The 26,134-nt window shown below is 37.5% G+C and overlaps 1 protein-coding gene across 1 annotated transcript in view; it reads right to left on the bottom strand.

Annotated features, from left to right (window-relative positions):
- Positions 1-26,134, bottom strand: part of LOC150109208 (plexin-B-like) — a 792,153-nt gene that overhangs the window by 289,792 nt on the left and 476,227 nt on the right. Inside the window, exon 16 of the mRNA XM_090406262.1 lies at positions 15,368-15,540. Coding sequence (XP_090262388.1) covers positions 15,368-15,540 — 173 coding nt within the window. The remainder of the gene's footprint in view (positions 1-15,367; positions 15,541-26,134) is intronic.

The raw sequence follows: 26,134 nt of genomic DNA on the forward strand, positions 1-26,134 counted from the left end.
TATTTTATTAATAATTAGTAAAATAATCATTTCAACAAGTGTGTTTTGTTCTTTATCCCTTATCCACTCTACTAAAGACCAACCCCCCCCCCGACCTACCTGGTGTATACCAGGTCCCTTGCAGCTGTAAGCTGTCCTACTTTGGCCAAACAGGCAGGACAGCAAATATCAGAATTTCAGAAAACAAGGACTACATCCGGTTTCACCAATACAGCCACTCTGGTCTTGCTGACCATGCACTGGATACCTGCCATAGAATACGGTGGAAGAAAGCCATGATAATACACCGTAGTAAATACAAATGTGAAAGGCTTTTCATGGAATCAGCTTCAGCCCTAAGAAACAATCCAAACCTCAACAAATTTGGCTGCATGAGACTGCCTCAAATTTGGGAAACCTACATCAGAAGACCTTCAGCCCAATCACCCAAGAATACCAACATTGCCTGCTAGGGGGCACCATCAGGACTTTAGGAGAAATAATAGCTTCCTGCTTCTTCCTCACTTACTGTTTGTTATGCCTGCGTGCACGTGTCTTGTTCTTAAGTTCCTTGAAAATGGCACTGTGACGTTGCCGAAATATTGAAATATATTAAAATTTATTTTAATGTATATCCTACTTTATGTTGTAATTTCCTTAAATTATTTAGTAAAAAAATGCATAACCAACGTCTAAGGCTTTCCACGAGAAAAAGTGTGTTTTGTGTCCCTAAATTCTTAAATATGAATGCTGATCACCGTATAACCGTAAAAGAAAGAGTTATAATAAATTTAGTTTAATCCTTTATCCGAGTGTAGGGAAACAAATTTTGAACCTAAAGTATCTTCAGGACTGAGGCAACTCGTAGTAAAGGTGGACCAAGCTCTCATCACTACTTGTCTTAGTATTTCATATAATGCAAAGCACATCTCATTGCAGACATGTATAATGCTCACCCCTGGTACACCACTGTACACCCCTGGTATTAAGAGAAGGGGCCACTACCCAGATCGGTTTCAACCTTTATTGACCATTCAAGTACAGGTCAAACTCGAAAAACTCAGAGTTGTTCCCCTCAGTAACAGGCTCATCCTACCACTGAGAAAAACTCTCAGAACCAGTTGGGTCTACCCGTGGCAGGCTCACCTCAACACCGAGCAGAGCTGCTCATATGCTCATTTTTCATCTGAGGGGTAACAGCAACATCCGTGCCTCAGTTAACTTCATGGGCTACAGCATTGCCATTCATTATCTCCCACCCAGGACCTGGGTGACAGCAACAGCCAAGCCTCAGTTAAAACTTCATGGGCAACAGCATTGCCATTCATCACCCAAGCTTCCAACTAGTTTTGACCTTTATTGAGGTCTTGTCAGTGGGAGCCAGAGCCAGAAGTGGTGATAAAGGTGGAAGCAATGGAGAGGTGATATTTACCTATACGAGTTAACAAAAGGTGCCTCACCTTATTATTAAATTACTCTGGATTTAGAGAAAGATGTTTGAAGTTTTTTTTTTTGCACTTGGTTAGCCTATAATAAATTTAGTTTCATCCTTTATCTAAGCATAAGCAAACAAAGTTTGTGCCTGAAGTATCTCCAGGACTGAGGCAACTCATGGTAAAGGTGGAACAAGCTCTCATAACTACTTGTCTTAGCATCTCCCATAATGCAAAGCACATCTCCTTGCGGACATGTATAATGCCATGCATTAACGGAAGGGCCATTACCACTATAGTCTAACCAAGTGCAAAAAAAACATCTTTCTCTAAATCCAGAGTAATTTCATAATAAGGTGAGACACCTTTTGGCAACTCGTATAGGTAAATATGACCTCTCCATTGCTTCCACCTTAGTATCACCACCTCTGTGTCTGGCTCCCACTGATGAGACCACATTAAAGGTCGAAACCGGTCTGGGTAGTGGCCCTTCGCTTAATGCATAGCATTTTACATGTCCACAAGGAGATGTACTTTGCATTATGGGAGATACTGAGACAAGGAGTGATGAGAGTTTGGTCCACCTTTATCACGAGTTGCCTAAGTCCTGAAGATATTTCAGGAGCAAACTTTGTTTGCTTGCACTTGGATAAAGGATTAAACTAAATTTATTATAGTCTAACCAAGTGCAGAAAAAAAAACTTCAAACATCTTTCTCTAAAACCAGAGTAATTTAATAATAAGGTGAGACACCTTTTGGCAACTCATATCGGTAAATGTGACCTCTCCATTGCTTCCACCTTAGTATCAACCACCTCTGGGTTTGGCTCCCACTGACGAGACCTCAATACAGGTTGAAACCAGTCTGGGAAGTGGCCCTTCCCTTAATGCATAGCATTATACATGTCTGCAAGGAGATGTGCTTTGCATTATGGGAGATACTAAAACAAGTAGTTATGAGAGCTCGGTCCACCTTTACCACGAGTTGCCTCAGTTCTGAAGATACTTCAGGCGCAAACTTTGTTTGCTTACACTTAGATAAAGGATTAAACTAAATTTATTATAACTATTTTTGATATTTACTTCTTTTTTTTAAAATATTATTTCTTTTAAATATTATACACATATATATTCTATAATACTGAATGGCTTGAACCGAGGTTAAAATAAAAACTTTATTTGCACGACTAGTTTCGTCTAATGCTAAATAGCATTAGGTGAAACTAGTTGTGCAAATAAAGTGTTTATTTTAACCTCAGTTCAAGTCATACAAATAGATATATATATATATATATACCAAAGTACATAAACTTTAATATGATATTTTTTTTATTTCCTAAAAGGGAAATAAGAAATAATATTATTATTTCTATTGCAGGCTATTCCACGGAGTCCTTAGACTCACTGGGGGAGGCCCGAAACGTCGTGTCAAGCACTATCCAACATTTGCACAGTATCTATCATACTTTGCTTTAAACTCAATCACAGTCATGGCACCCACAACAGACTCTGGGAACCTATTCCACTTGTTTACTACTCTCCAAGCAAAAAAACCTAGTTCTAACACCCTTGCTAACTACAATCTTACTCAGAAATATGTCCCATGAAATGAAAATTTCGATCTATCTACCATCATCTCAAAATCTCTTGCTTCCTTCACTTTTTTCAGTATGGTTCCACCAAGAATGCGCAGTCTTCCATCTGCTTTAAAGGTACATGTAGCATAATGATCAAACACTAAAAACATAACTACAGTAATAAACTTTCCAAGGATGGCCCCTAGTTCTCCCACCTTCAGACCTGTTCTGAAAAATTTCCTCTGAATTAATCGTGTAAAAATCGTGTAATTGCGACTGTGCACCCAGAGATTGTCGGAATAAGTGAGACATGGTTAGATGAGGATGACATCCTGACAGGAATAGAGATGGAAAGGTATGATGTGTTTCGTGAGGATAGAAGGGGTAAAAAGGGGGAGGGGGAGTGCTATTGATGATAGAGAAAGAGTTATGTCCATACAAGGTAGAGATGCAAGAGGGGAAATGGGGCCAGTGGTTTTGAGGCAGTATGGTGTGAGATAGAAGTGAATAGAATCAAATACTTGGTGGGATGTTGTTATAGACCTGGTAATGTGGATGAATAAGAAAAGGGTGATCATTATGGGTGATTTTAATTATGGCAATATAGACTGGAATGAAGAGATAGCAACTGGAAGTAAAGAAAATGAGTTTCTTGAGTTTTTGAGGGATAACTACCTCAGACAGTATGTAACAGAGGACACAAGAGGATTAAGGGTCTTGGATTTGGTCATCTCATCGGAGGATGTAATTATCAATGAGGTATCAAATCATCCACCAATTGGTGAAAGTGACCATGAGGTGATTACTTGGGTGGTTGCCAGCAGTGCAAGGACCCCAGTGAAAAAAGGGTATATGTGGAACTACAAGGGGGGTGATTATGAAGAGCTCGGGAGACAGCTTGCAGGTGTAGCATGGAATGAGGAGTTAGCTGGAAAAGAGATCAATGCAGCTTGGGGGATTTTCAAAAAATATTTAGTGGATGCAATGTCTAAATGTATACCACGGGTGAGAAGGTTAAATAAGTTAGGTGTGAGATGGATGAATAAAGAGATTAAGCATGCAATACAGAGAAAAAGGGCATTGTGGAGGCAGCATAAGAGAAGTGGAAGTAACCAATTTCATGAGTTCTACAAAGACCAGGCAAGGAGAGTGACTTGGTTGGTGAGAGTAGCTAAAGAGAGGTATGAACAGCAGTTAGCTAATGAAGCTAAAAAGAATCCTAGGGAGTTCTTTCGATATGTAGCCAGCAAAAGAAAGAATGATTATGGAAGGATGACATTGATTGGAGGAAATGGTATAAAGACAGCTGTTGCAGAATGTGTGGTGGAGATACTTAATGAACAGTTCATAAAGATCTTTCAATCTTGTGAATGTGACTTCATGGAGAGATTAAGAGCAGTTGATGATGGGGAGGAGAGACTGACTGTAGGTGAGCAAGAAGTGTATGGGGGAGTTGAGTAAACTAGATGTAAATAAGGCTGTGGGACTTGATAATATATCACCGCGTATTCTGAAGGAATGTGCCAGAGAGTTGACACCTGCCTTGACATATTTTTTTAATATGAGTCTTGCACTTGGTCAAATCCCTAAAGAGTGGAAGGAGGGCAAGATTGTGCCACTTCATAAAGGAGGTGATCGAACTCAAGCATCAAACTATAGGCCTATCTGTGTGTCAGGTGTTGTGGTTAAGTTGTTGGAGAAGCTTGTGAGAACTAGGATCCAGAGTTGGGTTGACAACAATGGTATAATCTTTGATGGACAGCATGGATTTGCTCAAGGGAGGTCGTGTTTTAGTAATCTACTTACTTATTACAATAAAGTGACTGCTTCCTTGGACAGAGGAGAAGGATACACAGTAATATATTTGGATTTTGCAAAAGCTTTTGATAGAGTACCTCATGATAAGTTGACAGTCAAACTAGAGCAGATGGGGTTGGATATTAGAGTAGTGCATTGGATTGGAGACTGGCTATCTGATAGGTATCAACAAGTTGTGTATGGGGGTGCAATATCCAGGAAAAGGAAAGTCACTAGTGGAGTGCCTCAGGGATCTGTTTTAGGGCCATTACTATTTAACTTGTATATTAATGATATCGGCAAAGATTTGGATGGAGATATTCAGTTGTTTGCAGATGATGCAAAGTTGAGACGACCATAAAGAGTAGTGAAGATGTTGTGGTCTTGCAAGAAGACTTGAATAAATTGAGTGATTGGGCGAGCAAATGGGGATGTGAGTTCAATGTTGCAAAATGTAAGGTTTTAAAATTTGGAAAACAAAGATGGGATGCAGAATTTATGCTTGGTAAGAATATATTGTTGGAAGTAGAGGAAATAAGAGATCTGGGAGTGATAGTGGATAAGGATCTAAAATTTAGGGGACACATCGCCAAAATTGTGAAGACAACACAAAGACTTCTGGGAATGATGAGGAGGACACTGACGTGTAGAAGTAGGAAGATTCTTGTTCCATTGTATAAGGCTTTGATTAGGCCACACATGGACTATTGTGCCCAGATTTGGTCACCTGGTTTTCAGAAGGATGAAGAGATGTTGGAAAGGGTCCAAAGGCGACTGACTAAGGTAGTTTCTGACCTCTGGAATGTCGAGTATGAGGAAAATTGAAAAGATGTAATTTGCAGAGTCTAGTGGAGAGAAAGAAGAGGGGAGATATGATAGAGACCTACAAGTTGGTAAGGGGTTGTTATAGGATCAATGGTGGAGAAGTTCTACAGAGAATAGTGGGAGATCAGGGGAGAACCAGAGGTCATGCCTGGAAACTGTATAAAGAGGGTGTGAGTAGGGGAGTGAGAGGCAGGTTTTTTTCGTGCAGAGTTGTGAATGATTGGAATGCCTTGCCTGAGAGTGTGGTGTCTGCAAGGAGTTTGAATGTCTTTAAGACCCGGTATGATGAGATGTGTGTGAGATAAAAGGACCTCCTAGATGAGTCTTTGACTCCATGAGGTCTTGTTTAATAATAATAATAATAATAATAATAATAATAAAAACCCTTCAGTAATTTGTATGTTTCAATCATATCACCCCTTTTCTGCCTATCTGTAACCCACAGTTTCTGTGGGTTACAGATAGGCAGAAAAGGGGTGATATGCAGATCACAGAATCTGCCAGTTTCTGTAACCCACAAATGTTCAACCTGTTCTCCTAAGGTTCATTCTGTAGATCTACTACTATCTTGTTCAATCAATTCTGGATGCTCTCCACCTCCTCCTCATTGCCAAGAAATCCAGGTACCCAGATCTGCATGCAGTAGTCAAGATAGGGTCTCATCAAGGCTCAATAAAGAGGAACAATAACCTGCTTGTGAAAGTATTCTTCAGTAACCAGGTAATCTGATGAGCTGCTTTAGTCACTTTGTTACGTACCCCCCCCCCAAACTTTAATCCTTATCCACTAACACTTCCAAATCTCTGGCTTCATCAATTTCAATATGCTCCATGGCCTGTGTGCATTTTTAATACTAAGATGTAAGAAATCACTAATTTCTGATACACCCTCTGTCCGAAAAGAAACCAAACTTTTGATAGAAAATAAAACGCAGGCCAATTATAATTATTCAATCATTTATTTCAATCAATATACTCTCCCTCAGCTTTTATACAGTGTTTGGTATGGTAAATTAATTCGATAAATGAGTTTTTTTATATTGGTTTTTGGGATACTGTTAAGGGTTGTGGTTACTGCTGCTTAAATATTTTCAATAGTGTCGTGTCGCTTTCCTTTCATCAGCAAATGAAGTTGGGGGAAGAGAAAGAAGTCACAGGGTACTAAATCAGGTGAATATGGCGAGTGGTCCAACACACAAACTTGGTTTTTGCTCAAAAACTGTCTCACAATGTTCGAACAATGAGATGGTGCATTATCATGTAAAAGTGATCAGCTGCATGCATCACGATATTCATGCTGTACGCAACGAATTCTCACTATCAATCGCTTCAAAACTTCGAGATAAAACTCACATTGACCGTTTGGCCAAGTGAAACGAAATTGTTTGTGGATAATGTCCTTGGAATCATAGAAACAAATTAGCTTTGTCTTTACTTTTGACTTCTCCAAGCAACTTTTTTTCAGATGCCCCTATTCTGGTGGTCTCCACTTAGCACTCTGGCACTTTATTTCGGGCTCATACTCAAAACACCACGTTTCATCACCAGTAACGATCGTTTCAAGGAAGTTTGAGTCCTTATGAGTGGTCTTAATCAGGTCCTTGCAGTGTTCAATTTAATACATATTTTGGTCGCCGGTCAACTTGTGGGGAACAAATCGTGAATTCAATTTACGAAGGCCCAAACTCTTGGTCAAAATGTTGTGCACAGTTGATTTTAGAATCCCCAATTCATCTACAATCAATCTCATGGACGATTTCGGGTTTTCTTTGATGAAATCACACACTTTTTGGATGTTAACTTCGCTCAGTCCAGTTTTTGGACAGCCAGGCGTTTTGTCATCCTCAAGTGTCTCACGACCACTTTGAAATCGCTTATTAAACCACTCGTAAACTTGAGTATGGGATAAGCATTCATCACCATATGCTTTTTGAAGCGTTTGATGCATTTCAATAAAACTTTTACCAAGTTTAACACAAAAGTCAATCGCAGCTCTCTGTTTGAAACTCATTTTCTGACCGTTCGTCAAAACACACTGTCACTCTTGACACTATAACTCTGCTTCTAATGAAACAAATGTCATAAACAGTTGACACAACACTAATGAAAGTTACTGCTTTTGACAACAAAAAAAGATACAACCGGTGGTACCACTAGTTTCTTCTATTTTTGAAAAGTTCGGTTTCTTTTTGTAGAGAGGGTGTATACTGTAAATACAGTATGAGAAACTAGTAAATCATGTAGAATATACCAGTGCCTTCAAAGCAACAGAGAGAATATTAAGTAAATTACTTTGTTAAGTGAAAGAGAATAATTGAGAGCAAATTATCTGAAAATACAAAATCATAAAAAAAGGAAACTTTTTTTTTTTCTTTTTTTTTTAAAAAAAGAGAAAGTATACAAAGTAAGGAGAGACTATCATATCATTAAACAAAAAACAGGGTATAATCACCCTGTTCTGTGTAATAATCAGGAAGACAGTAGAGACAGTAGGTCATAACATTTAACACTTGTAGCTACAAATATTATGTTCATTCCTATTGTAAACAGTAGTGGATGGTACTGACCATGAAATGTATAATCAAGTTACTTAGCAAATAAGAAGTAATCATTATGAGCAATTTTAATTGTGGCAATATAGACTTGGATGATGAGATAGCAAATAAAAGTAAAGAAAATGAGTTTAAGTTTTTGAGGGACAACTACCTCAGGCAGCATGTAACAGAGGGCAAACAAGGATTAAGGTCTTGAATTTGATCATCTCATCGGATGATATTATTCTGAATGAGGTGTCAAATCACCCTTCAGTTGGTGAGTGATCATGAAGTGATTACCTGGGTGGTTGCCAACCATATGAGGACTTCTGTAAGAAAAGGATATATATGTGGAATTACATGGTTGGTGATTATGAAAAGCTCAAGAGATAGCTTGCAGGTTTAGCATGGAATAATGAGTTGGCTGGAAAGGAGATCAATGCTGCGTGGATGATATTCAAGAATTATCTGGTAGAAGCAATGTCTAAATGTATTCCAAAGATCAGAAGGTTAAATAAGGTAGGCGAGAAATGGATGAATGAAGAGATTAAGCATGTGATTAAAAGGAAAAAGGCATTATGGAGACAACATAAGAGGAGTAGTAATAATCAATTCCATGAGGATTACAAAGAACAGGCAAAGAGAGTGATTTGGTTGGTAAGGGTAGCAAAACTGAAGTATGAGTAGCAGCAGCAGTCAGTTAACGAAGCCTAGGGAGTTCTTTTGATATGTAGCCAGCAAAAAAAAAAAAAAGATTATGGAAGGATGACACTGATTGGAGAAAATGGTATAAGAACACCGCTGCAGAAGATATAGTTGAGATATTTAATGAATAGTTCATAAAGGTCTTTCATTCCTGTGGATATGACATGATGGAGAGTTTGATTATCTTCAGCCACTTCTTTCATATTCTCATTCATATTCAACTGCTATTGCTCATTTCTTCCATTATATTCTCTGTACTTTCACTATCCTGACATATTTCCCATTCTAGAGGCTAATGTCTTCACATTAATTGCCTTATATATATATATATATATATATATTGATAGATTGGTAAACTGGGCAAAGGAGAATGGATGGTAAGGTTATGCATTTTGGAGTGAAAAGATTACCAGTTGTATACCATATTGATGGAACTGTATTCCAGGAAATTGATGAAGCCAGAGACCTGAGAGTGTTAGTGGATAAGGAGTTTAGGGAGGGGAGTACATAGCAAAAGTGTCTAAAGCAGCTCATCAGATCACTTGGTTACTGAAGAATACTTTCACGAGCAGAGACAAGCAGGTTATTGGTCCTCTTTATTGAGCCTTGATAAGAGACCCCATCTTGACTACTATGCACAGATCTAGGCACCAGGGTTTCTTGGTGATGAGGTGGAGAGGATCCAGACGCAAGTGACCAAGCAGAGCTATGGAATGAATCTCACGATTCATTCCATAGCTCTGATCAAAATTACTGAAGTGTTTATACAAGATTAATACAGAGGAAATTTTTCAGAACAGGTCTGGTTTGGGGGAGAACTAGGGCCATCCTTGGAAACTGAGTAAGAGCATAGTTAGCAAAGATATTAAAACTAGATTTTTTGTTGGAGAGTGGCGAATGAGTGGAAGAGGTTGCAGAGTCTGTTGTGGGTACCATGACTGTGAATGTGTTCAAAGCAAAGCAAGATAGATACTGTGCAAATGTTGGATAGTACTTGGTATTGTAAAAATAATCATAATTTAAAATTCTGAATATTTTTACAAATTGTTTATGTTAGAATGTTTATTAGTTTTAGTTTCATAACACGCATGTCGGCACTTGCAATGTGACCGCTATTGAAATTGTTTTGTCAAAAATGATATGTAAAGCAATTAAAAATTTATGTACTTACTGGATTTGATATTTATATTACTTACAGGAATTTTATTGTAATTTAAAATTATCAAAAGTTGTGTTTTATGAAGACATTCTCTTGAATGTCTTCATAAAACACAACGGAAATAATGCTAACGGAAATAACATGTCAGACATTATACCTAGTTTCTCGCTTGCCACTTTCATGGAGTGCTTATGCTCGCTGAGAAGTTTGATGTGCGATTGACAGCTGACAAGTTCGGTATTGAAGCAACGGGAGATAAACAAGAAGAGTGTTCGGAAGGAAATTAGAACACAGGCCGGCAGACATTTAGATTCTTAGGAAATTGAGTTTTTTTTATGTGATAGTCGGAGATTAATAGTACATTCCAAAAAAGGAATCGTGAAACTATGAAGTTTAAAGGGAATAAGTATTGATAAATAAAAGGGAAATATTGCTATAGGCGTTTTAAAAGTAATATTTGAGTAAACGCTAATTGAAAGATTTATAGTAGGTTCCAAAAAGGGAATCGTAGAACTGTAAATTCTTTTAAAGTGGAAGAGTTAAGACTGTCAATAAACATTAGTGAATAAAAGAAGAAGTTGCTATTTACGTTCTAAAGGAATGTTCGAAAAAATTCTGATTAGAAAGTTTCATCTGTATTAAGGATGTCGAATCTAACAATTATTTCTACTAAAAAGAGACAGAATTGAGTCAGGAAGAATTAATGTGTGCTACATAAGTGATGAGAAAGGATCCTGTGAAAATGAAGAATAAAGTCATATACCTTCGGAAAAGACTGACAGAGAGAGAGAGAAACTGACTATGAACATTGTGTCATTGTGCAAACAAAGTGTTTAGTCTAGTCTTAAGTGTAAGTTTATTTTAAAAAAGGCCCTGGATCCAATTAATTTGTAGTTAGTTATGTAATATTTGTTTGAAGTGTATATATATATTGTTTTTGTTATATTAAATGCATTTATTTTGTATTTTGGTCTTGAGTCAGTGATTTATTTGGATTCTGAAAGAAATAGTAAAAAAGAAGTCATTGCACCAATCAGAGTGAACCCTTGTGTGATAAATAAATATATAGGTACACTCGGAATTAAAAAAAATAATTGTTGAACAGAGATCATCTCCATAGACAGGACAATATTAAATAATTAAAAATCCTATATATAGGTAGGATTAATACTATGATTTTTCAATTGAGACAGGGTATATGTGGAATTACCTTGCTGGCAAGTATGACAAGCTTAGGAGATTGCTTGGATCAGTGCCATGGCATGTACAACTGCAAGGGCTGGATGTCGATAGAGCATGGAAAGTGGTCAAGGAGCATTTACAGGAGGTTATGGCTGATTGTATACCTAGGGTCTGAATAGTAAAACAAGTAGGGGTTAAATGGATGAATAACACCATTAAGCTTGAGCTGCAAAAAAAGAAACAACTGTGGAGGGAATTTAAAGAAAGGGGGTGACCTGCAGGCACACGAACGGTATAAAGTGCAGGCCAGAAGGGTAACGAGTGTGGTAAAAAAATCAAAAGTGGATTATGAAAGGAAACTAGCTATGCAAGCTAAAGAGAATCCCAAACAGTTCTTTCAATATGCTGCAAGCAAGAAAAAACTGTACACAGCAAAATGATTTTAAGGAATGACGATGGTAAGGAGGTCACTGAATCAGTCGATATAGTGGAGTTACTGAGCGAGCACTTTGCAAAAATATATCATCCAGGTGGTGACATTGAAAAAAGGAAGGAACCATTAGTTTATACGGGAATTGTGATGAATGAAGTGGAGGTGAATAGTCTATTACAGAACCTTAATGTGAATACATCTGTGGGATTGGATGGTATACCAGCACTGGTCTTGCATGAAGAGGCTAAGGAATTATCAGTGCTCTTGACCATGTTGTTTAATCTGAGTCTCGGGTCTAGTTTAGTCCCGAAGATGTGGAAAGAGGGGAAAATAGTTTCACTGCATAGGATCCAAGACTACGGTTGCAAATTACCGACCGATCAGCATATCAGGAGTCGTTGTCAAGGTCTTGGAGAAAGTAGTCAAGGGAAAAATACAGGAATGGATTGATGAAAATGAGATACTGTACGGGCGACAGCATGGCTTTGTGAAGGGTAGATCATGCCTCAGTAACTTGCTCAAGTTTTAAAACAAGGTGACGGCTGAACTGGATAAGGGTAATGGGTTTACAGTGATACTGCTGAACCTAGCAAAGGCATTTGACAGGATGCCACATGGAATTCTAATCAGTAAACTACAACATATGGAAATGGATATAGGTTTGGTGAGATGGATAGGTGGATGGTTAATGGAGAGATATCAAAGAGTAGTTTATTCAGGAGTAGAGTCCAAAAGACGGACCGTGACTAGGTGTGCCGCAGGGTTCTGTTCTTGGACCACTGTGACAAAATGTAAGGTTATGCATTTTGGGGTGAAAAGATTAGCAGCAGTATACCACATTGGTGGAACTGTACTCCAGGAGATTGATGAGGCCAGGGACTTGGGAGTGTTGGTGGATAGGGAGATGAAGTTTAGGGGGCACATTGCAAAAGTAGCTAAATCAGCTCATCAACTCACTTGGTTGTTGAAAAATACCTTGACGAGCAGAGACAAGCAAGTTATTGTAACTCTGTACTGAGCCTTGATAAGACCCCATCTCGACTGCTGTACCCAGATTTGGTCACCTAGGTTCCTTCTTGATGGGGAGGAGGTGGAGAGGATCCAGAGGCGAGTGACTAAGATGACAGCGGGTCTATGGAATGAACCATATGAGAACAGGTTGAAGATTTGTGAGTTGCAGAAATTGGTTGATAGGCGGAAGAGGGGAGATATGATTGAGGCATTCAAATTGCTAAAGGGTTTCTATAGGATTAATTCAGAGGATATTTTTGAGATCAGGACTGGTGGTGGGAGAACAAGGGGACACCTATGGAAGCTGGGCAAGAGTGTTGTTAGTAGGGGTGTTGGAGCTGGGCTCTTTACTTTTAGAGTGGTAAATGAGTGGAATAAGCTGCCAGAGTCTGTTGTGGGTACTATGACGGTGAGTGAGTTCAATGTAAGGTATGATATATACTGTGAGAATGTCGTATAGTTGTGTGGACATGATGTTTAGGGCCTCCCTCGATGAGTCTAAGGACTCCCTGGAGTCGCCCATAATAATAATAATAATAATAATAATAATAATAAAAATCTCTAAAATTAACAGTATGATGTTTAAGGCTGCCCTCGATGAGTCTCTCCTTGGAGTTATAATAATAATATATACACACTCAGTGGACAAAATGTTAGAGATAAGGGTGATGGGAAGTTGACACTGGCATTCCCTGCATATAGTGAAATGTATCCAAACTGAATGCAGACAGTAAACAGACAGACATCAATGCTTCCCAATAGTGTATCGCAATTGAAAAACATGAGTAAATGTGGCGATCTTAGCAACTTTGATCATGGACATATTGGTGCAAGATAGACGGGTCATTCTACTGTACAATTGGTTAAGATCCCTAGAGTTCTTGAGGGTAACCGTATCAAGGGTCTCCGTGAGTATACCATCAAAGGATGTACCAGCACCCAGCAAGCAAGTGGTGGCCGACCACATGCCATTGATGACCAGGGTGGATGTAGACTGTCCAGGCTCATATAGACCAACCACATGGCAACAGCAGCACAAATCATATCCAGTTTCAAAGTCAGCGGTCCAAGCAATATCAGTGAGTGAATGGTACAGTGTACCCTGCATACCATGGGCTACAGGAGCCGAAGCTCTAATCATGTACCATGGTTGACAGCTCATCATCAGGCATTGTGCCTCGTCTGGTGTCAGGACCATCAAAACCAGACCTTTGCAGAGTGGATCAGAGTCATGTGGTGTGATGAATCCCATTATCAGTTATACTGAGCTGATGGGAGAGTATGGGTGTGGCCATTCCCTCATCCATAGCATGAGGCAATGGCCTTGTCATGCCAGGTCGGCTCCAGTCAAGGAGGTGGTGGTGGCTCTGTGATGGTTTTTTTTTTTTTTTTTTTTGGGGGGGGGGAAGATTTCTCATATTACACATTAGGTCCCTTAGTATGCCTGGAGAGGTCCTTAAATGCTGCAAGCTACCAGAATGTGCTGGTTGCTTGCAGCACATTCTGGTAGGGTGAAGGCCACACTTTTGTGGCCTTCATGCATACTGAAGTCTGTTTCAGTAAGACAATGCCCCATCCTGCAACCATGGGCCGCAACCGCCAAGGAACACTCATCTGAGTTTTGGCCACCAGGGTCCCTGGCTGGCCAAAACCCAGATGGTTTAAACTCAGGTGGTTTAAATTCGATCGGATATAAATTCGATTGAATCTCTCTGGGATGCTGTAGAGAGAGAGACATCAGATCTATGTATATGGGACTGATGTTTAAGGCACAGTTGTAGACAATGCTGCAACAGGCATGGCTGGAATTACTTCCAGCATCTGGTGGAGTCAATGCTTCAGAGAGTACAGGCTGCTATTCCCAGTAGAGGAGAACTGACACGTTATTAGGTAGGTAGGTATCGCTAATGTTTTGTCCATTGAGTGTGTGTGTGTGTGTGTGTGTGTGTGTGTGTGTGTGTGTGTGTGTGTGTGTGTGTGTGTGTGTGTATATATATAGCATAGGCATGAATGTATTTCACATACAAACTTCTTTAATTTAATTTATAGCCAAGTGAAATACTTTCAACTACCAGCTCTAATCCAGAGTATTTTAATAATAAGGTGTTACACCTTTTCACCTACTTGTACAGGGGAAATATATGACTTCTGCATGACTTCAATCTTGATATCCCTTCTGGGTCTGGCTTCCACTGGTGAGACCTGACTCCAAATGATGACATTTTAATAATGTTTGTCTTTGAGCTTGATTCCAGAGAGCAGAGCGGTTCTGCTTGCTGGCAGGTTTTTGCCTGTCACTGAGTAGAGCCACTGAGGAGATTTTGATGGGTTCAGGAATGATGCTTTTGGATCATTCAATGAGATTTAGAGTGATTTGTAGATAACTCAAAGTTTTTGGAGAGAGATACACTTTTTTGTCAAATTCGACAATATCACCTTTTGTAGAAATCCATCCTTCTCTGAAATGTATGCCATTCATCTACAAATTGCACTCCCTTCCCCTTGATTCTCTTTGATTAATAATAATCAAGTTGTTTTTTTATTTTGTTTGTTTATTTTATATATCTTAAGAAATCTTAAAATTTTAACATGCAGAAAGATGTATTTTTGTGAGATCTATTTTCAAACAGAAATGGTGGTGAAAAGGATCTCATTTCAATAAAGTAAACCATTTTCTTACAACATTAAAAACTATTTTAAAGAAACAAATACTGATTTTGGCAGCCAACTCACCCAGTCAATATGAGGAGGAGGACATATATTATCAGGTACTCTATTGCAGCTATCCCTGTATTGGCAGTAATCACCACACCACACACACTGATATTTCCTGTGTTGTGTTAAACAAAGGGAACAATCAGCTCGTCCACTGTAGCTACCCAAGAGGGAACATTTGTACAGGGTAACTATAAAAAAAATAATAATAATAAAAACATTAAAATATTTGGAAATTAACTGTACATCTAATTCTTCAATATGAATAAATGTAAGTTTATTTTGTTTTTTTTTAAATTGCTTATTTTCTACATAAACTTTCTGAATTACTTAACTTTAATTTTCTAAGACAGATACACTGAGATACATGGAAGAGTGAAAAAATCAGAAATAAATGATGGCCATATGAAAGAGGTAATGAAAGCTAATGAGTGATGTTGTATGGGGATTCAATTATTAGAAGTGTGGTGAACAAAAAAAAGATGCACAAAGTTTTGCTTTCCAAGATGTAGAATGAGTTGAGTGATTGGGGCATTAGATATGAGGAATAAGTAAACAAAAGAGTTGGTGGTTGCAGTAGGAACAAATGACTTGATTAGATACGAGGAGAATGTAAGACTGTATATTAGGAGATTGTTGAGAAGAATAAAAGATAATAATGTGATAGGAAAGGTAGTCACTGTATGACAAGTATGACAGAGATGAGATGAGGGAGAGCAAAGATTATGAATGATATGTTAGCCAAAATGTGCAAAGAAAAAGGAATGAATTTTTGTGAATGTGTGTGGGATAAGTTTGAAGAACAGATGAAAATGTATAAAAGTGATGAACCACATCCGAATGGTTTTAATGAGCCAATGGAGAAGCTACTCCTGAAAGGGAGAAGTAATAAGTGCAGAGAATGGATCAGAACAAGTAAGAAGTGATGTGAGAGAGCAGAAGAGTAAGGAAGGATAGATTGAAGTGGTGCTTATGAATGGAGAAGTGGGTAGCATTAGTGTTCAAGACAGATACAGACATGGGGAGGGGGGGTCAGGGTGGACATTAGGACACAGTATGAGAAAGGTCAATGCTCAAAGAGGAAGTGAATATGTGAGTAGCAATGAAAGGATTGAAATGGTCTTGGATGTGGAGGGGATGGTTTGGTTTGCAGAGGATTCTGGGATAGATAATGAACAAGAGATAGGAATGGCTCAAGGAAGGCATGGAGAAGTCAAATTTAAAAAGTGATATCAGTGAAACTTGTTATAAATCCAGAAATGAAGTTGTGTTTATATATGAATGCTAGATGTTAGAAACAAGGGAAACAAAATCGCTGCATTAATCGAGTTCTTTCACCCAAAAATTGTTGGAATAAGTAGTTAGATGAGTATGACATGCTGACAGGAATAGAGATGGAAGGATATGATGTTTTTCATGCATATGGAAAAGGCAAAAAGGGAAGTAGAGTGCTGTTGATGATAGAAGAGTTGTTGTGCCAGTTTATTTATTTATTTATTCATATGAGTTTCCTCCCTTTTCTCCCCCATTCCTATTCGGGAGAGTTGAGGCCCCCCCTTCATGGGGGTTAAGTATTTATGGCTGTAGATCCGTGTGTTCACGGGGCCGGTTTGCCTGCTTGTGGGATGAAAAACCCCAGATAAACTGGGGGAAAAAACCCTGCTGTCCACGCCCAAGACCGGCTAACTTGGCTATGGCTGAGGAAGATCCTTAAGCTCCTCACGTCGTCGGCGACAGGAATCGAATCCAGGACATTCCTTCTCCAGGCATATGGTTGCGAAGCGCAAAGCCACTGGGCTAACCGTGCGGACATTGTGCCAGTGCAAGGTAGGGATGAAGGGGGGGGGGTAAAATGACAGGTGGAATGTTGAATTAGTTGAATGTTGCTATAGACTAATAATGTGGAGAGTAGTGACCATGAAATGTATAAGCAAATTAGCCAAGTAGACAGGAAGAGTGATTTTTTAATTAAAATCATCATGGGTGATTTTAATTATGGCAATACAGACTGGAATGACAAAATAGCATCCATAAATAAAGAAACTGACTTTCTTGAGTTTTTGAGGGATGGCTACCTTAGAAAGTATATAACAGAGGATTCGAATGTAAGAATCAAGGCTCTTGAATTTGATCATTTCATCTGAGGATGTTATTATAAATGAGGTGTCAAATCTCCCTAGGGTTAGAGAGTGACCATGAAGTGATTGCCTGGGTGGCTGCCAACCATTATTATTATTATGGGCGACTCCAAGGAGTCCTTAGACTCATTGAGGGAGGCCCTAAACATCATGTCCATCACAACTATTCGACATTCACACAGTATCAATCATACTTTGCCTTGAACTCATTCACTGTCATAGCACCCACAACAGACTCTGGCAGCTTATTCCACTCATTCACCACTCTAAAAGTAAAAAACCTGCTCTAATACCCTCACTAACCACACACTTGCCCAGCTTCCATGGATGTCTCCTAGTCTTCCCACCACCAGTCCTGTTCTCAAAAATATCCTCTGAACTAATCCTATAGAAACCCTTCAGCAATTTGAATGTCTCGATCATATCTCCCCTTTTCCACCTATCAACCAATTTCTACCTTGAGGACTTCTGTAGGGGAAAGGATATGTGGAATTACATGGCTGGTGATTATGAAAGCTCAGAGACAGCTTTGCAACTGTAACATGAAATGAGAAGTTTGGTGGAAAGGAGATCAACGCTGCTTTGGTGCTATTCAAGAAATATCAAGCAGACACAATGTCTAAATGTATTCCAAGGGTAAGAAGGTTAAATAAGGTAGGTGTGAAATGAATGAATAAAGATATTAAGCATGCAATACAGAGAAAGAAGACATTATGAAGGCAACGTAAGATGAGTGGTAATAATCAGTTTCATGAGGCATACAAAAGAACAGGTAAGGAGGATGACTTGATAAGGGTAGCAAAAGTGCAGTATGAACAACAGTTAGCTAATAAAGCCAAAAAAATAAATAAATAAAAATAAAAAATAGGGAGTTTTTTTTATATATATATCCAGCAGAAGAAAGAACGATTATGGAAGGATGATAGTGATTGGAGAAAAGGATAACCAGAGAATGTTCAATTCAATATCAAATCCTATGCATGAGAGGGTGCAGAGTGTATAAACACTGTGGAGCCATAATGTAGGCAGGGGTCAAGAGAATATAGGTTAAGTAACCTATATTCTTTTCAAAATAAGAGACGGTCATGGTTCCTAGAGAAAAGAACACTTGCTCAGGAAGGCTGCTCAAGACAGAAATGGAGCAATGAAAAAGGAAAAAAGAAACTACTTTAATGGATTTGCAAATGAACTGGAAAGGAAAGTTGTCATGCTTGTATTATTATTATAGGCTTAGGGTAATGTGGAGGAAGAATGCAGAAACAGACCATATGGGAGATAGCAGCTGGGAATGAGTCAGTTTGTTGAACTATCATGTTCTGGGAGCATCCAGGATTTTTAGGAAGAAATTTGGTGCATCACTCCCAAATATGAAAACAGTTATAATAAAATTGCACAGACTGGGGATTTGTACAAAAGCAGCAGTTATACAAGTAAGAAGTAATGCCATGTCTTTCAAGAGAAAATGCTGAAGACGCTATGGATCTGAGGTATTTATACCAGAAATTCAAGAATTTATTGTGAGAGGCTCATCCTGTACCTATCCAGAATATCAAGAGTATGATATGCTCATTTGTAGCACATAAGGCTACAAATAATAAAATGAAATCAATCTCATCCAGTCACCCCTGTCTCTTGCAACTAAGTTTGCCTCTCTCTCTCTCTCTGTCTTTCTAGCTCTTCCTCCACCCAGCTTTCTATTCCATTTTTCTATGTCATTCTTTGCCAAGTTAAAAATGGCCTTCCTCTTTTACTTTTTCTTTCCAGGTTCCATGTCAAAGCCGCAAATGGAGTTTCTTCTATGTTCGTTTTCAATGCATGTCCAATTCATTCTATCTACATCTTTTTATTTCACTGGCAATACTTTGCTTTTTTTCAGTTAATATAAGTCCTCATTTATTATATATTGTAGCCAAAGTATTTTAAATATTTTAATAAACACTTTGAAAACTCTTTAACTTGGTTTCCCTTTTGTCAATTTCCATGTCTCTGATCCATATAATAACACAATGCCTTCACACTGTTATTGAAGATCCTTATTTTGGTTCTGTTTGTTAATCTTATGTCATATCCATGTTGAATTTCCTAACTGTGACATGAAATTCCACCTCATTCTTCTCTCATACTTATAACCTTTTTCATAATCCAGTTCAGAATGACTATTTTGAAAAGAGTTCTAAACATATCTCAAACCATTCTGATGTTGTTTGCTGTGTAATAACACATCATTTATTGTCACTGTACATTTCTTTAATTATACTCATTATTTATTGGGAATTCCATAGTTTCTAACAATTCTACTCATTTATTTATCAGGAATTCCAGTTTCTAATATGAGGGTGGTCTGAAAAGTTCCCAGCCTAACAATGAAAAAGCGAATTTATAATTTCCAAAATTATTTTTATTTTTCAACATAATCTCCCTTAAGACTAATGCATTTATTCCAGCGATGCTCCAGCACCATTATCCTGTCCCTGTATGGATGCCTATGACAGATGTACCCACTTTGAAAAAAAAAAAAAAAAATCTTATCAGCAAGATTTTTGTCGCCATCTATGATCAAGGCTGAGAACTTTTCAGACCACCCTCGCACATTAGCGCCATGGACGGACTATCACTTTTGTTTTCAATTTTTATTAATTTTATATATTTTTTGTAATTTTTATTTATTTTTTACATAATCCAAAAACCTACTCTAGAGATCAAACTGGAATTTTTTTCATTCTACTTCAGGCCTCAATAAGTGGAGCACTGATCTTGCACTGAATGATGAAATTTATTGCTCATCTAAACACAATTACAGACATCTGTACTCATGGTGGGATTTGACCTCCAGCCTGTTGGTGGTGGATGGATATAGTAATAACTTGGCTATCTGGCTGGCAGAGTTCTCTGGTTAAGTGCTGTCCTAAGTGTGACAGGCGATCACAACTTGTAATGGAGATAATTGATCTTATTATTGATCTTATTGATGTTATTTCAACATTACTCTACACTTCAAATCCATGTTTTGGTCGAAAAGTATATCTGTCATTGTGGTAAGGAGAGTTAAAGTTTTTTGGGTTGCAATAATAGAAATATAAATTATTTAATGGATTTCGTTCCATAGATACAAAAAAGAAAAAAAAGTTTTCAATTTTTGATAGAAGAAGAAATTATTTAATTTTCTTCCCACTTTCTACCTTCTCATTTTAGAGAATGAGAAAGTAGAAGAAGGAAAGGAAGAAAGCCCAGAAGACTTGAAAGAAAAGAGAAGGAAAATTTTAAGATAGCATATATTTAGGTGGAAAGAGATTGCAAAGGTACTGAGAAAGGAAATAATAAAGAATGGCAGTTGAATAAAACCTAGTAACTGATAGAGAAAAGGTATAAAATCAAAATGATATCTGCAAATAGTAAATCTCAGAGAATTAAATAAATATATCAGAGAAATTATAGAAACTAGTTGAAAAATTGGCAAGACATTATGGATAGTGATTTCAACTATAGGAACAAAAATTGGAAAGATAAATGGTCACAAGGAAGGGAAGGAAATGGAATTTATACAACTGCTAAGAGATAATTATTTTGAGACAACATGTAATGGAGGGGACACGAGGCTTGAGAATGCTGGTTTAGTACATAGCATTGGAAAACTTAACTAGGGAAAAGTAGTCTTGGTCTGGAAGATTGTTAGACATTTAGAATTTTCTATCAAGAAGGAGTATATGTGGAATTACAAAGCAGGTGATTATGACAAACTGAGTAGCTGGCTTAGATCAGTGATATGGGATAAGAATTTGAAGAAAAAAGATATTAGCATTGCATGGGAGATGATCAAGGGGTGCTTGAAAAGAGCAGTATCAGATTATATACTCAGAGTCAAGAGAAAATCAGATAGAAGTTAAGATGGATAAACAACATCATTAAGCAGGAATTCCAGAAAAAGAAAAAGATATGTAGAGAATATATAGAAAAAAGGGACATCAGACCCATGAACAATAAAAGGCATAGGCAAGAAGAGCAACCTGTATGGGCATCAATTATGAGAGGAAGCTTTCAAATGAGGCTAAAAGAAATCTCAGAGTTCTTTTGCTATAAGGCAAGTAAAAGGAAGAATGCTATGAAAGTATGACAGTAATGAGTATTAGTGGTAGGCAGGTAACAGAAACAAATGAAATAGTTGAGTTACTACGTAATCATTTTGCAAGTATGTACCATCCAGTTGAAGATATTGCCAGATGTGACATTGACTGATGGGAGAATAGAGGTACATGAATTGGATGTTCTTATGATATTGCAGAACCTTAATAAGAATGTGCTCATGAGATTCAATGACATATCATTTTATGTATAACAAGAAAGCATAAGGAGTTTAGCACCTTCTCTAACCAAGCTGATTAATTTAAGACTCAGTTCTGGGACAGCACTAAGGAAGTGGAAAGAGTACAAAATAATTCCTCTGCATAAAGGGGGATTTCAAGACAGGTGGCAAATTATAGGCCAGTCATTGTCACACGACTGGTGATAATAAGGTAGCAGAGAAATTGGTAAAAGACAGAATTCAGATTGGGTGGACAGCAATATGATACTTTTTATAGGAAACAAGAAACATGGTTTTGTGAAGGGTGGATCTTGCCTTACTAATTTGCTTACAGTTTATAATAAAGTGATGTTTTGAGTTTGATAAAGGAAATAGCAACACGTTGAAACTCTGAACTTCAAAGGCATTTGACAGGATTCACATAAAACTCTGTTGCATAAATTGAAGCAAATGGGGATGGGTGTGAAGCTAGTGATTTGGATTAGAGGGTGGTTGATGGATAGATATCAAAGAGCCTCGACCATAGATGGCGACAAAAAATCTTGCTGATAAGATTTTTTTTCTAAGTTGGTACATCTGTCTTAAGCATCCATGTGAAATTGCAAGTCATTCTATCAAGTAGTTTGTTTTATACAGCTGTCTGAAGCAAAAGTGTTGTCTGTATCCCTTGAAATGGATAAAATTGAGTATCGTGCAGTTATAAAATTCTTTGTAAAAGAAGGTTTTAACACCAAAAGAAATTCATTCGAAGTTCATAAAAGTTTATGGGCACTCTTCTCCTTCATTTTTGCTAATTAGGAAATGGGCTGCCAATTTTAAACGTGGCCATACCAGCCTTGAAGATGATCCACGTGAAGGACGTCCAAAAAGTGTAACACCACCAGAAATCATTGATCAAGTGCATGATATAGTATTGGATGACCGACGAGTCAAAAGTGCATGAAATTGCAGAGACTATAGGCATTTCAAAAGAACAAGAATAAAACTGATTTTGTGCATTAATTTATTACTACTATGGATGAGACTTGGATTCACCATTACACACCAGAATCCAAACAGCAGTCAAAACAGTGGACAGAAGCCAGTTCTTCAGCGCCAAAGAAGACAAACTCGGTTCCATCAGCAGGAAAGGTCATGGTTGGTGTTTTGGGTTGCTAAAGGCATTTTGTTTATTACTTATCTTGAAAAGGGTATAACAATAACCGGGGAATATTATTCCGATCTTTTAACCAGACTAGACGAAAAAATTTGTGCGAAAAGACCCAGTTTTCAGAAGAAAAAAGTCGTCTTTCATCAGGACAATGCACCTGCCCACAAAAGTGTTTTGGCAGTGGGAAAATTAAGGGATCTGCACTATGAATTGTTGGACCATCCACCCTAATCCCCAGATTTGGCTCCCTCTGACTTCTGTCTCTTCTGAAAACTAAAACTCTTCCTCACTGGTCAGCATTTTTTTTTTTTGAATCAAGAGGTGATTGCAGCTGTAAAGGGGTATTTTGCAGATATTACTGAAAACCACTACAAGGATGGGATAATGGCACTGGAGCATCGCTGGAATAAATGTATTAGTCTTAAGGGAGATTATTTTGAAAAATTATTTTGAAATTATAAATTTGTTTTTTCATTGTTAGGCCAAGAACTTTTCAGATCCCCCCCCCTAGTACTATACAACTCTTTGTGGGGATTAGATTTGCATAAAAATATGTGATTCCAATCAAAGTGATTAACTGACATCCATAGCAGCATCTCAAAATGAGTGTCAGTGAAACCCTAGTTACTTACAGTAACTAGAAACATCTAGTTCCTTACGGTATACATGCCACCTCTTAACTTTAGTTAGCTATATCAGACAGATGAGTGGAAACAATATTTTTTATATTTCTAATCCTCTTTATCATATGATTATATTTTGTGGTTAACGACAAGACAGAATAAGAGAGAAACTTCCATACTTGTAATGTGATTTTTTTGACAATGAAAAAAAAAAAAATGATAGCCATCCATGGGCAAGAGAAGTGGTTATAATCAATTACCCTGGAAAATCACCCTTGTAATCAATTTTCTGTGTTAATTTTGCCTAATTACACTTAAGTGGCAGTGCATTTTTTTCACAAATAAACTTTTATGTTATGTACGTATGTTATATAACATAACAATTATGTTATAAATTAATTGTATACGACCAGGATTTAAAAACTGAATGGTCATCCTATATCTTTTGTTTATTTCTTTTTCATAATCTTAGTTAGAAATTATTTCAGTGAATACATGCAGTTGGTTTCTCTTTATAGGAATCATAACACAAACTTTAACACAGATTACAAAATTTATAAGACAGTACAAGAAAATTATATTTCATAAATATTTATCTGCATTACTCCAGAATTGTTTTACAACTTAACGAAATAATTATGAAACAAACTTTTATATATCTGCTAATCTACTATGTAACATTCAACTAATGCAATAAAAAAAAATAAAACTTTGATTTTATAATGATTTTCAATGTTCAGCTAGTGAGATTAGAGAAAACCTATGTGCATTTTGCTTTGGAGAAAAAAAAAAAAAAAAAAATATATATATATATATATATATAGGTACAGTATTCTGAAGCATTTCTATGTTCTTTGAAAATAAAATATAATATGAAATATCTGTAGCACATAGTTTTAATATTCAATTAAATCATGTCCTCCACTCCACATATATACAACTAGAATTCTACTTTAAAATTTTCAAACAAAATGGCTCTTATTCTGCTTAAGACAAAAATACAGTTGTACTAAATGTCACTGGGTTTTTTGTTTGTTAATTTGATTTTTTTGAGACAGTTTTTAGCAGAATATCATAGCCTTAATAGTTTTTCATTATCATTATTACATAACACCTCCAGGGAGTCCAAAGACTCATCAAGGGAGGGCACCTACTCTACAACTCTCTGTCGTGGATCCATCACACCACTAACCGCAACTATCTTCATCTACATCAGTGCCATCTACTGCTGACTACCACTACTATTTTCACAGACAATCACAAACATTCATGCCCATGGCGGGATTCAAACCCACTGCCTTTTGGCTGGAGAGCAGATATGCTAACCACTCGGCCAAACAGGCTGGCATACCACACACACACACACACGCACACATATGTCATCAAGTTCTATTGCATTATTGACATTGAGCCTACTTAACTCTTCATATACCTCTTTCTCAGTATCGGTAGTACTTTAAGGCTCCTTAAAGATATTGACAGAAGAAAGCCGAAATACTTTGGACACACTGAAAGGATGAAATAACTTCTCAAAACAGTAATAGATGGTAAACTTCCTGGAAAAAGAAGAAGGGGTAGATCCTCAATATGATGGATGGATGGCTGAAGTGTCTGGATTGACTGATCTACAGAGGGTTGTCCAGAAAAGCATACAACAGCAATCTCCAGACCATTTGGAGAAGACTGGTATGGCACATCACCCAGGAACACAGTGACCAAACAGCATTTGATGATGTTCAATAAATAAATAGATGGCAGCTGTTATAGAAGTAACCTGGGATTTTGTCAAAACCAGGAAATCTTCAAATGACTGCAGGTGATGATGATAATTAAATATTATATTTTATTAATTAAACATAATATTTAATTCCCAAAAATATTAGACAAGTATATGAGGAAGAGGTTTGTGTGTGTGTGTGTGTGCACGTGTGTGTGTGTGGTCTATTCATTATATGAACTACAAGTACCCCATATATATAATTAAGTTTGCTGCAATGTTGGTGATTCACAATAAGTATTCTCCACCTGAGGTTCTTTCTCCTGATTTCACACTAAGAACAGAACACCCTAATGAAATGCTCACTGAATACCTCAACTACGTCCTCTGCATCCATTATCAATCTATCACTTTTGTCCATTAACATCATCTTACCATAGTCATTCTTCTTTCTGCTTGTCATATATCGAAAATATCCTCTAGGATTTTTCTTGGCCTGATTTGCTAATTTCTGTTTACACTGCAGTTCTGCTTTCCTTACCAAGTCACCTTCCTGTTCTGCACTTTATACTGTTCATGTGAATGAATTACTGTTATCTTGTGCTGCCTTCACAGTGCCTTCTTTGAGATTTTATGATTAATCCCTTCATTCATCCATTTGACACTTACTTTATTTAGCCTGTTGACCTTCTAGGTGCACTGATATACCGAGAAGTATATCCCTTTGTCAGTTTCCAAGCAGTATTTATTTCCTTCCCACTTAAATCCTCATTCCATGCTATAGCTCCAAGATGTCACCTTCACTTAACCTAATCACTAGTTTTGTAATTTCACATACATCCTTCCTCACAGAAGTC

The sequence above is a fragment of the Typopeltis vanoorti genome, chromosome 2 (assembly GCF_054136105.1).
Source record: "Typopeltis vanoorti isolate ZY-2024b chromosome 2, IOZ_Tvanoo_1.0, whole genome shotgun sequence".
Lineage (NCBI taxonomy): Eukaryota > Metazoa > Arthropoda > Arachnida > Uropygi > Thelyphonidae > Typopeltis > Typopeltis vanoorti.